Below are 13,943 nucleotides of genomic sequence, written 5' to 3' on the forward strand. Positions count from 1 at the left end.
TGGAAAGAAGAGGAATGCTAAGAAAGGTGGCAACAAGGCCAGCCCAACTAAGTAAACTGGCGCCAAATCTGTAAAGAGGAAGGTCAGTCAACCCACTTCTGAATCCGAATGCTTCTACTGCAAGAAGAAGGGGCATTGGAAGAGAGATTGCTTGAAGCTAAAGGAAGACCAGAAGAACGGAACAGTCGTTCCATCTTCAGGTATTTTCGTTATAGACTGTATACTTGCTAATTCAACTTCTTGGGTATTAGATACAGGTTGTGGCTCACACTTATGTTCCAATCCACAGGGACTAAGAAGAAGTAGAAAGTTAAGCAAGGGTGAAGTCGACCTACGAGTGGGAAATGGAGCACGGATTGCTGCATTAGCTGTAGGAACTTATTATTTGTCGTTGCCCTCCGGGCTAGTTTTGGAACTGGAAGAGTGTTTCCATGTTCCAAGTCTTACTAAAAACATCATTTCAGTTTCTTGCTTAGATGCTAAGGGATTTTCCTTTTTAATAAAAGACAATAGTTGTTCGTTTTATTTTAAAGAGATGTTTTATGGATCTGCTAGATTAGTCAATGGACTTTATTTATTAGATCACGACAAACAAATATATAACATAAATACCAAAAGGGCCAAAAAGGATGATTCAGATCTCACCTATCTGTGGCATTGTCGATTAGGCCATATAAACTTGAAACGCTTAGAAAGACTTCAAAAGGAAGGAATTCTAGAACCATTTGACTTAGAGGATTATGGTAAATGCGAATCATGTTTACTTGGCAAAATGACAAAGCAACCTTTCTCTAAAGTTGGAGAAAGAGCAAATGAACTATTGGGTTTAATCCATACAGATGTATGTGGACCAATGAGTACAAATGCTAGAGGTGGTTTCAGCTACTTTATCACTTTCACTGATGACTTCAGTAGATATGGTTATGTCTACCTAATGAAGCATAAGTCTGAATCCTTTGACAAATTCAAGGAATTTCAGAGTGAAGTAGAGAATCAATTAGGCAAGAAGATTAAGGCACTGCGGTCTGATAGAGGCGGTGAATATCTGAGCTATGAATTTGATGACCATCTGAAAGAATGTGGAATTCTATCAGAATTGACTCCTCCTGGAACACCACAATGGAACGGTGTGTCGGAACGGAGGAACAGAACCTTGCTAGACATGGTCAGGTCAATGATGGGTCAGGCCAAACTTCCATTAGAATTTTGGGGACATGCACTAAATACAGCTGCACTCACTATAAATAGAGCTCCGTCTAAAGCTGTCGAAAAGACTCCATACGAATTATGGTTTGGAAAGCCTCCAAATGTGTCTTTTCTTAAGATTTGGGGATGTGAAGTATACGTCAAACGATTAATTTCAGACAAACTTCATCCAAAATCTGACAAATGTATCCTTGTGGGCTATCCAAAGGAAACAAAGGGGTATTACTTCTACAATACATCTGAGAACAAGGTGTTTGTTGCTCGAGATGGTGTCTTTTTGGAGAAAGATCACATTTCCAAAATGACAAGTGGGAGAAAAGTAGACCTCGAAGAAATTCGAGTCGAACAACAAACTCTAGAAAATGCTCAAGATGACATTCAGGATGAAACTCAGAGATCTTTAGAAGAATCTGGTGAGAATCATGGTCAATCTAGAAATGTTACCCCGCGTAGATCGCAAAGATATAGATCTCAACCGGAAAGGTACTTAGGTATTTTGACGAACGAGAGCTATGACGTTCTATTACTTGAAAGTGATGAACCTGCGACTTACAAACAAGCTATGACGAGCCCTAGCTCCAAGCAATGGCAAGAAGCCATGCAATCTGAATTAGACTCCATGTCTGAAAACCAAGTATGGGATTTGGTCGATTTGCCAGATGGCTACCAAGCCATTGGAAGCAAATGGGTTTTCAAACTGAAAAAGGACAAGGATGGGAAACTTGAAGTTTTCAAAGCTAGATTGGTTGCAAAAGGTTACAGGCAAGTCCACGGTGTGGATTACGATGAAACCTTTTCACCAGTTGCAATGCTAAAGTCTATTCGGATAATGTTAGCAATCGCTGCATATTACGATTACGAAATATGGCAGATGGATGTCAAAACTGCTTTCTTAAACGGCGTTTTAACAGAAACTGTGTTTATGACACAGCTTGAAGGTTTTGAGGATCCAAAGAATGCTAAAAAGGTATGCAAGCTAAAGAAGTCAATCTACGGATTGAAGCAGGCATCCAGGAGCTGGAATATACGTTTTGATGAAGCAGTCAGTGACTTTGGTTTCATCAAGAACACAGACGAATCTTGTGTATACAAGAAGGTCAGTGGGAGAAAAATTTCTTTCCTAGTATTATATGTCGATGACATATTACTTATCGGAAATGACATTCCTATGTTGAACTCTGTCAAGATTTGGCTTGGGAAATGTTTTTCGATGAAAGATCTAGGAGAAGCACAGTACATATTGGGCATCAAGATTTACAGAGATAGATCTAAAAAGATGATTGGACTTAGTCAAAGCACTTATATCAATAAGGTGCTTGATAGGTTCAAGATGGCAGACTCCAAGCGAGGCTACCTACCCATGTCTCATGGAATAACTCTAAGCAAGACTCAGTGCCCAAAAACACTTGATGAGCGTAGACGAATGAATGGGATTCCATATGCATCATTGATTGGTTCAATAATGTATGCTATGATATGTACACGCCCGGATGTTGCGTACGCACTCAGTGCTACGAGCAGATACCAGTCAGACCCAGGAGAGGCACATTGGACTGCTGCCAAGAATATTCTGAAGTACCTGAAAAGGCACAAAGATGACTTCCTGGTCTATGGTGGAGATGATGAATTAATTGTTAAAGGCTATACGGACGCAAGTTTCCAAACCGACAAAGATGATTTCAGATCACAGTCTGGGTTTGTCTTCTGCCTCAACGGGGGTGCAGTAAGCTGGAAAAGTGCTAAGCAAAGCACCATTGCGGATTCTACAACTGAAGCGGAGTACATTGCTGCACATGAAGCAGCAAAGGAAGCTATATGGCTAAGGAAGTTCATAGGTGAACTTGGTGTAGTCCCCTCCATTAAAGGACCAATGGCCCTGTATTGTGATAATAACGGAGCTATTGCACAGGCAAAGGAGCCTAGACACCACCAGAGAGTCAAGCATGTACTTCGTAGATTTCACCTTCTACGAGAGTTCGTTGAAAGAAAAGAAGTCGAGATAAACAAGATTGGAACTGATGACAACATATCAGATCCATTGACTAAACCTCTGCCGCAAGCGAAGCACAACTCGCACACTGCAGCTATGGGAATCAAGCATATTGGAGAATGGCTTTGATATCCCTGTTTAATGTTTTAAAGTTTTAGAGTTTAAATCTTTGTAAAACATTATTGGTTAACCATTCACAACAAATGAAAAGAATTCATTTTTCCATTTAATTAGTGGTTTATTAAATGATGAGTCCCTTCAATTTGACGATATATTCAAGATAGACTGTCAGGACCAGTCCTGTGACTAAGAAATGTCTATCAAGTGAACTTGAATGTCAAAGGTTGAAAATGGTCCCTAGTCGGAGTTTTCTATAAAATTGGACGCATAGAAAACGTTAGACGATTAGAATGCAAGATGACTAGTAGTTCTGTTTCTTGAACTATGTGGACATGGCAATGTCATAATCATTTGCATAGATACTTACTTTGGGAAGACTAGTATCGGACAAGACCTATGAAACTTTACTGTAAGAGATGAAAATCTGTCATAAGTAAATTTCATTAAAATTATTAGACACTAAATCCTCAATACCTGAGTGATTTGAGATTACTTGTTTGAGAACTGATTGCTTTGACGTTGACCAACCGTCGCACCGTTAAAGGAGGCTATAAAGGCAACGCTCAGGTAATCACCTATCAAACGAAGTCTAATCTCAAGATCGCAAGATTGAGATTGTCCTCCCATAAATCGGGATGAGATGCTTAAAAGTTGTACAAGGCCACTCGGAGAGCTAGAAACTGTGAAATGCATGGCCGTGCTCGGATGAATCATAGGCTATGATTATCTGTTTATTTGATCAGTTGAACTCTGAAACCGAGGAACACCTCTGGACATAATAAGGATGACAACTCTTACCTTATGTTCAAGAGCAAGCATCGAGCGACAAAGGAATTAGGAAATGCACACTTGTCCCTAAGGACAAGTGGGAGACTGAAGGAAATAATGCCCTTGGTCCAAGTATGCATTCAATGTTAAGTCTAATAAATGCGGTTCAGTATTAATTAACAAGTTAATAATTCAGTGAGATCAAGTGAGCTGAATGCCTAGCTAGAGGCCGCTTCAGTTCAAGTGGAATTAATGATATTAATCCACAGCTTACTCTTGACTGAACCCGTAGGGTCACACAAATAGTACGTAAACGGATCAAGTATTTAATGGCATTAAATACTCCATCTATGGATATTCGGAATCGACGGATCTTGGTTTCAGTGGGAGCTGAGATCGTCACAGGCAAGAAATGAATACTCCGGAAATGATGATATTGCCGGAAACGGAAATATGGATCGTATCGGAAATATAAATATTATCCAAGTCGTAGATGTTGCCGGAAACAGAAACATGGTACGTATCGGAAAATATTATCGGAAATGGAAATACTGCCGGAATCGGAAATATTGCCGGAAACGGAAATATTGTCAGAAACGGAAATATTATCGGAATCGGAAAATAATTCCGGAAACGGAAATATTAAATATTTGTTCGAAACGGAAATTAATTCCGGAATCGGAAATATTAAATATTGTTCGTATCGGAAATAAATTCCGGAATCGGGAATTTAATCGAAAGCGTATCGTACGAATTAGCATCGGACGAGGCTCGCTAGACGAAGGCCCAGCACGAAGCCAGGCCATCGCCCAGCAAGCCACACGCATCACCAACACACGCCAAAGCCTCGACCAGGCCCAGCGCAAGCCAGGCCCAGCCGAAGCCATGGGCGCGCGCGGACAGTAGCATGGGCCGAGCGCTGTGCGCTCAGCGTGGGACGCAAGGCCTGCGCGGGTGTACGGTGCTCGTGCGATGCTCGTATGCGAATCCTAAAGCTATCGGGATTCGATAAAAGATTAAATCCTAAACCTATTAGATAAAGTTTATTTAAATAGAGTCCTAGCAGGATTCTAATTAAATAAATTAGTATCCTAATAGGATTCCAATTCCTTTTCCATACCTCTATAAATAAGGGCCTAGGGTCATTATTTATACATAACTTTTCAAGTATTCAAAGCTAGGATTTTTAAGCAAAAAAATCAGCCATAACTCTTGCCCATTTAGCCGAAAATAAGTAGTACCTTAAGGGCGATTCTAGTTGGTCAATCTTAAGGCGGATCCGGACGTGTTGTGGACTATCTACGGAGGGACGACACTTGGAGTCCTAAAGACTTGTTCTTGTTCGGTTCGGGCGCAGCTAGGGAAGGCACGCAACAAAGAGTATGCATCTAAACTATGCTAAATGATTATGTGTAAATAATATGTTTTCCTGGCTTTATGGTTTTTTCCGCATGATTTATGAATTGTCATATGTATCATAACCTAACACAAAATTGCGTACAAGATAGTATGTAACCACGTACTCCTCACTAATTTGCAGCAACCTGAATTTCTCAAATACTCAAATCCCGTTGACTTCGAAAAATATTGTGCGGAAAAAAATACTAGGGTTTTTAACCTAGGCTCATGATACCATGACAAATAATATGCAAGCTCGTCCCCTTCTCATTAATTCTCAACGTATATATATTACACGGGAAGGCTAATTAAGTAACTTCGTATATCTAGAATATTACAATATTAAATATTAACATAATATACTCCGTATATATTATCGTAACAAATAGCTACTCCCTCCGTCCCTTAATACTCGCACCGCTTTCCTTTTCGGGCCGTCCCTTAATACTTGCACCACTTCTATAAATGGAAATTTTTATCCATATTATATTATTTCTCACACTTACCTACTACCCCACCTACACCCCTATTCTTACAAAAAATTATTTAAAAATTGACATCCTCCACTCACCACTCCCCACCTCTTACACATTTCCCATTAACAATATTAAAAAAAAACCCCACTACCAACTAACACCATTAAATTAATAAGTCAATTCAAATGTTTTAAACTCCGCACCGGTCAAACCGGTGCGAGTATTAAGGGACGGAGGGAGTACATAAGAAAGGTACCGGACAATGAAAGGGGAAATAGTGTCGCACAAGTGAAGTGGCCAATAGCACTTTCATTACATTACTATTATTTTTTTTGGTTCTACTACGAGGAGTTCCCACCGCCTTCGGCGAGTGGACTAATCTTCCGCGGGAGTTTGCATGGGTACCTCGATGGGCAGCATCTCTCCCAGTTGAGATTTTTTCCATTCCCAAGGCTCGAACCCGAGATCTTGGTTAATGAGCAAGAGGCCCTTTACCACTCATGTCAACCTCAATTGGTATTACATTACTGTTCAATACGAAACTTTGAATTATGAAAAACGAAAATCAAAATTAATTAGGACGAGATAATCTCGATCTGTCCTAAGGATAATATTAGCCCCCACTATATTGCTGATGGGATTCAAAGCTAATCTACCCCCAGGATTCCCTAATCAAGAACGGATTACAGCAAATTAAACCATTCTCCATGAACAAGTATTTTTGAAGAAACTGACATTATGATAAATATGAAAAAACGTGATTAACATAATCAATGTGCATTAGATTAAATAGGAAACCATATGGCAGTTACTAATAACCGCTCTTTGTTATTATCCTATTTAAAATAAATAATTAATTAATATCGAAATATTAATTAACTAATAACCGCAAAAAGATTAACATTAATTATGTCATTAAATAACCGTGCAAGTGCCAAGTGCTAAGTCTTGATTAGTAATATATAGCTATATTACCAACCCAATACTAGCACACCAAAGCCCAATGCTCCATTTGGCCCAACAACTTAACCCACCACATATTTAATATACTATGCACATGGGTCTATTTAAAGACATCATAAACTTCATATTTCTTCCATATGGGAGAATACTACCACACTCACAAATAGAAGACTATTATCTAACAATTACTACTCCCTCCGTCCCGGAATACTCGACCCGGTTTGACCAGCACAAAGTTTAAGGGACTTGAATTGACTTATTTAATTTAATAGGTAGTAGTTGATAATGGGGTATTATTTTAATGTAGTTAGTGGGAAATGTGTAAAGGAGTGGGGTTGGGGGAGAGTGGGGGTTGAATTTTTAATTATTTTTTGTATGGAGTAGGGGGTAGGTGGATTAATAGGGGTGGAGTGAGAAATAATATAATATTGTTAGAATATTTTCATTTTTAGAAACATGTCAAATATTAAGGGACGACGCGATAAGGAAAATAGGTCAAGTATTCCGGGACGGAGGGAGTATTATTAGTGCTCATAGTCTAGTTATTCCAGGTATTTGGTTTTTTCATCCCAATCTAAAGTAACACAGTACCTTCAATCACTAACATTGCAACTTAATGTATCAAACCAAAGAAAGAGATCTCTGTAAAAGCAGCCTAACTGAAAAACTTTGCCATTATATCCACACCCATTTTAATCTTTGTATTGAAGTTGCAGGTAACATATCACAAATTTAAATGACACTGACAAACAAAGTGTTAATCAGACATTAGATACAAGCATATGAGACACCAAAGTGGAGGAAAAGGCATACATATAAACTCATAAATTGTACTAGCAACGTATCAGCAAAGTGCAAAACTAATGTGCAAATACAACCATTATCCGCACTTCACGTTGGTTTACATACAAAGTCTTAGCTGTTCCGGTAGCTTGTTGGCAGTTTTTTCTTTAGTGCCGTGAGTATCTGCTTGTTAGCGGCCTCTGCCTGGCCGTTGCTTTGGGGGTGGCAGACTGAGGCGTAGAAGAATTTGACCCGGTATTCTGCCAGGAAAGCTCGGATAGGTGTGCAGTCGAATTGGGCCCCGTGGTCGAGTACTATTGTTGTCGGTATTCCGAACCTTGTTATTATATTCTTCCAGATAAACTTTCGTACCTGGTTGGCCGTTATCTTTGCTATCGGCTCAGCCTCTATCCATTTCGTGAAGTAATCTACGACGACAATTAAGAACTTCCTGCCTCCAGACGCTGTCGTGAAGGGTCCCACGATATCCAATCTCATTGTTTAATTATTAAAATATCTATCCAACTCCATTTGTTTTATTATTTTATTTCATTTAATTTCTTCTTAATAACCGTGCCTGGCCAAATGTATCTCTTAAATAAAATAAACACGGAGGGAGTAACTCCGTAATGACTTAGTGATTTCGGGTCGGTTGTGTCTGCAGATCAAACGCGTTAAAAAGAATATCGAATTTCTTCGATTTTTGTTAAATTGAGTTCGAGTCGGGTCGGTTTTTGATAAGTTAGATTTAGAGTGCAAAGAGAAGTTGGGTCGGGCTAGCTCAAGAAGGGCCCAAAACATACACTTCCGTATAAGGTAAGAAAAAGGAAAAAAGAAAAAGAAAAAAAAAAAAGTTTAGAAGAACAGAACAATCTAAATTAAGTAAATTGGAGAGGATAATGGCGTAAATTAAGATAATGAGCCGTTAGGGTTTAAGGGCTTTAGGGTTTTTCCTTTTATCTTTCCACCTTTTTCTCTGCAATTTTCCCTTTGTCAAATTCTAGAGGAAGGCGGCTAGGGTTTTCAATTTGGGGTTCCCATATTTCGTCCAATATATATTCTACCCACTACTATCCATGTTCTGTTTTTACTAATCTGGAGATTTATATATATTAATCATCTCTCAATTAATTCAATTATTCAATTCTTTGATTCCCTCTTATCAAATCTTCGTTGTAATTTCCGAATTCTTTGATTTTGTCCCCTTTAATTTAGGAATTTGGTTGGTTTTAATTAGTGGGTATATAAGAAAGTTTGAATCTTTAGTTAATTTTGATCTGGGTTTGTTGATATTGATTGATTTTGCATCTCAAATTTCAACAGGATGAGTTTCTCTGATTCTTTTTCATCGTTTGCCCCTTTCTCTAATGGGGTAGATTCAATGGGGGGATTTTGGCCTCAATTTCCTGCTTCAAACGAACAACCTGAGGTAAATTCAGAATTTGATCATGATCATCCGCCATTGAAAAGGGTTAAGAACTCTTCTGATAACCTATCCAACAACAACCATACTCATAGAACACCACCCCAGATGAACCCCACTGTCAATCAGCCAACCGGAAAAATCTTCTTTAAAACCAGGTTGTGTGCAAAGTTTAGGATGGGTCAATGTCGAAACGGCGAGAACTGTAACTTTGCTCATGGGGAAGAAGACTTGAGGAAGCCTCCTCCTAATTGGCAAGAACTCGTGGGCGGGCGAACCGAGGATAGAGGGAATGGTGGGAGTGAAAACTGGGAGGATGACGATAGGATCATTCATAAGATGAAGCTTTGCAAGAAATTTTACAATGGGGAAGAATGCCCTTATGGGGAGAGGTGTAATTTTCTTCACAAAGAGCCTGCTAAGTTTAGGGAGCCAACTCCGATTCGATTTAGGGAGAATTCTAGGGAGAGCTCTGCAATCAGCATTGGTACTACAGGGCCACCAATGGTGCAGCAACCTAGGGCTCCTGATCAATATGATGTTCATCGGATGGCGGCGAATGGTAATGGTGGTATGGATGTCATGAGAGGGAATTCGAAGCCTGTTTATTGGAAAACAAAGCTATGTACCAAGTTTGAAACAACAGGGCTCTGCCCTTTTGGGGACAATTGCCATTTTGCTCATGGACATGTAGGTATGTATCATGACAAATTTGTAGTAATTGTCTCAATAAAACCCTATGAAAATTGCATATATGTAGTATTTGTATTACTATACTAATTCATGATGTTCTTGCTGCAATTTGTTGTTTTCAATATGTTGCTGAGAATGGGTATCTGTCATTTGCTCTTGATCAATGGTTGATGATATGTTAAATGTGTTAAAATCATAGATGTCTCATGTGGTAAGAAGGTGGAGTGTTGGGTTATCAGGATCTCTGTGGGGTTTATCTTGTGGAAATTAGGTCAATTGTTTCCTTTGGTATTCCTCTATGGAGCTTAAGACAGACTTATGAGAATTGCATTGGATAGCTTTTGTTATTTACTTTCATTAGTCCTGCTTGCCTAACTAAGGAACATGTTAGGGACCTTAGGGTCGATTATTGATTCTGTTACCAGTGATTATACCTGCTTGCTCATGAGCAAAATGTCAATTTTCCATTTTAGGAACAACATAAAAGGTAAGACATTTATGATTTGAGGAACATTTTAGAGACACTTATTCTGTGATCCGATTCGTAACTCGTAAGCCATAAGTAATGTACCTTTTATGGCGGGGGGTTTTAGCGGGTTAATTGGCGAATCATTCAATCATTATCTATTGATTGTGTAAGTAGAATTTTGTCGTCAATCAATCATTACTTGTTGCATTAGGAGATTGCCATCTTTAAGTTTTCCATCTTGTTAAATTAGGGTCGATTGTTGATTTGGTGAGTATACCTTTTTACCCGTGACTTGATTAAAATGCAATTGCCCTTTTTAGGAACTACGTATAAGGCAAGACAGATTTGTGATTTGTGGAGTATTTGAGGGTCAATTACTGTTAGATCCGATTTGTATGTAATATACCTTTTAGACCTAGAGGTTTTAGAAGGTTAATCGGTGAATCATTCAATCTTTATATATTGATTGTGGAAGTAGAATTTTGTTGTCAAATTAGGAGGTTGCCATCTTAAGTTGGGCATCTTATCCGCCCTGGTCACAATATCATATTCCTGTTTGAAAGTAATTTGGTTGCATAAGAAAACAATTATTGATTGAAAGTTGATGCTTTTCGTTGATTCTATCCTACCATGATCAACTCTTGGTCTATAACTTGTGAGAAATTAGTTGGTCTATATAGTTGGTCTAAGACTGCTTGCCCAGCTATAGTTAGGCATTAAAGTTAGGGAGAAGACTAGAACTTCACTACAATTAGGCCCTTGAGATGTTGGGAAAAATACTGGATTCATAGTGGGAGTTTTTGTTGTTGTATTGGGTAAACTTTTTATCTTCTGATTAATGCTTGGTTGATATTGATATTTTGACCCTCTATGGCTTTCTGAAGATATTGAGTTCCGACATGAGCTACATCGGCTTCTTTATGAATTGCATTGATTATATATATCGATTTAGGTGATAGAAAATGAGTGTTCTGTTTGTTTATAAATCACATTGATTATGTAAATCGATTTTGCTGATAGAAATTGAGGGATACGAAGTATGTTTCTTCATGATTAGCTTTGATTATGTATACCGGTTTTGGTGATTGAAAAAGAGAGTTTCTCCCCTGTTGCTACACCATCCCAAAAAACCCCTTTAAATCCCGTGGTAACTGGTCCATCCAGTCACCAGATAGAATTCCGATTCATGGAAGATAGGCTTCTGTAGTATTTAGTTGGTTTATCCTGTCATTTCTAAGCATGAATCCAATGAACACTTTTTTCTGACATCAGGCTCTGCTTGTTTTCCAGAGTTGTTGCTGCCTCGTGGTCATCCTGCTGATGCTGAAACGGCGACAATGAGCTCTGCTCCTCTTAAATCTGTTTCTGCTCCTGTTAATGATCCAACTCCCGTAAAAAATGATAACGGAGTTCCCTCAGGCCAAGAAGGCCAGGGGAAGAAGTGCCTCTTGAAATGGAACGGAACCAAGAAGATTAATCGCATTTATGGGGATTGGATCGATGATTTGCCCCTCTACTTGCCTAATAGTAAAGTGGAAAGCTGAGTCTTTTTTGTTTAAGTTTTGCTAGAATTTACAACTTGAATGTCTATAGGTATTCATCAATATCATCATTGATATTTTTTCAATAGAATTTTCTGCTTGTGTTTTCATTTTTTCTAGTCGAGGGGGTAGGTTATTATTGTTTTATTTTTCTCTTCAGTTTTTGGTTATTTCTTAACCAAAGTTTTTGTAGGAGTTTTGGTTTGTGAATTTTGACTTGCAAGTTGTAATATATACAGGCAACTATAGCTTAGTTCAGACGTCAGAGGTATACTCAGCTCATAATATAGGAATTACAATAAATGATTGCTCTTATTTTTGTCCCCGTTCTCAAAATCTTGATTCATTACTAGTTCAAAAGGTCTTGCGCGCACTAGGTGCACAATAAATTTATTGTACACCAAGATAACTTTTAACCATTTTTTGTAACTTTAACCTAGTTTTGATTAACTTTTATTTTTGTAAAAAAAACGTTGATAGATAAACATTTTAAAGAGTTGAATGATTAATTTTATACATTATTAGTGATTTTGAAGAAATAAGTTTTATTAAAATGAAAAAATTTATCACTAAAAAATGGATAACTTTTACATATATAAGCTTAACTTTTAAACATTTTGAGTTAACTTTTACTATGCTGTACAATATTTATTGTACAACCTTTATAAATAAGAATTTGTGTTACCAGTTTTACGCTATTTATCCAATACTCTGTATCCTTCATTTATTTGAAAGGAAATATACAGTCGTGTGGCTCCTGATAGATTCGTTTAAATATACGTTTTGTAGATATCATTTTCTTTTGTTGCGAGACGGATGCCAATTAATATCAAGCAAAATGGATATCATTTCTTTACAGTTATTTTGAAACACAGGAAATATATGAAAATTTGTTATTGTTCATAGACTCTAGTAGAAGCAGTAGTACAAAATTTTATGGTAAGTTGTCCTATTAGATCAACCCGACCCAAATAAGCATTACAAACTATAAGGCGGTCTTACACAAAAGATCACATTGGTATCATATAAGTTAAGTAATGAAACCAATTAGTTAAACAATAAAACCAATTAGTTATGCACTGTAATCAATTAGTTAAGTACTGAAACTAATTAGTTAAGCAATGCAACCAATTAGTTAAGCAATGCAACCAATTAGTTAAACAATCAAAGTGGTCTTTTCGGTAAAGCGGTTTTACACACAAGTTGTCAAATAAGCATACTAGTTCCTGTAGTGGAACAGGAACAAGAAGTTATGTCGAGAAGCCAAATATGGGAGATGTATTACATTTAAATTTATGATCTACTATACGTGGATAACATTTAAATTTATGATCTACTATACCTGGATTCTTATTGAGCTTATTTTTAACCATTAAATCAATACTTCATTGAATAATTGATTCCTAGTGAATTGTAGGCCCTGTTCTTTAGAGCTGAACTGAATTGAACTGAACTGAACTGAACTGAACTTAATAAATAATAAATAATAAATAATAAATAATAAATAATAAATAATAAATAATAAATATAAATAATAAATAATAAATAATAAATAATAAATAATAAATAATAAATAATAAATAATAAATAATAAATAATAAATAATAAATAATAAATAAATAATAAATAATAAATAAAAATAATAAATAATAATAATAAATAATAATATAATAATAATAAATAATGAATAATGAATAATGAATAATGAATAATAATAATGAATAATGAATAATGAATAATGAATAATGAATAATGAATAATAATAATGAAATAATAATAATAAATAATAAATAATAAATAATAAATAATAAATAATAAATATAAATAATAATAATAAATAATAAATAATAAATAATAAATAATAAATAATAAATAATAAATAATAAATATAAATAATAAATAATAAATAATAAATAATAAATAATAAATAATAAATAATAAATAATAAATAATAAATAATAAATAATAAATAATAATAATAAATAATAAATAATAAATAATAAATAATAATCAATAATAAATACTAAATAATAAATAATAAATAATAAATATAATAATAATAATAATAATAAATAATAATAATAAATAATAAATAATAAATAATAAATAATAA

At 36.1% G+C, this 13,943-nt stretch overlaps 1 protein-coding gene across 1 annotated transcript; it reads left to right on the forward strand.

Annotated features, from left to right (window-relative positions):
* Positions 1-8,600: 8,600 nt before the first annotated feature.
* LOC110797618 (zinc finger CCCH domain-containing protein 39) lies at positions 8,601-12,145 on the forward strand. Its single transcript, XM_022002727.2, has 2 exons — positions 8,601-9,821; positions 11,580-12,145. Exons 1-2 carry the CDS (start codon positions 9,029-9,031, stop codon positions 11,831-11,833), a joined length of 1,047 nt encoding a protein of 348 aa, XP_021858419.2. The 5' UTR covers positions 8,601-9,028; the 3' UTR covers positions 11,834-12,145.
* The last annotated feature ends 1,798 nt before the right edge of the window (positions 12,146-13,943 follow it).

This window comes from Spinacia oleracea, chromosome 2 (assembly GCF_020520425.1).
Source record: "Spinacia oleracea cultivar Varoflay chromosome 2, BTI_SOV_V1, whole genome shotgun sequence".
In the NCBI taxonomy this organism is placed as follows: domain Eukaryota; kingdom Viridiplantae; phylum Streptophyta; class Magnoliopsida; order Caryophyllales; family Amaranthaceae; genus Spinacia; species Spinacia oleracea.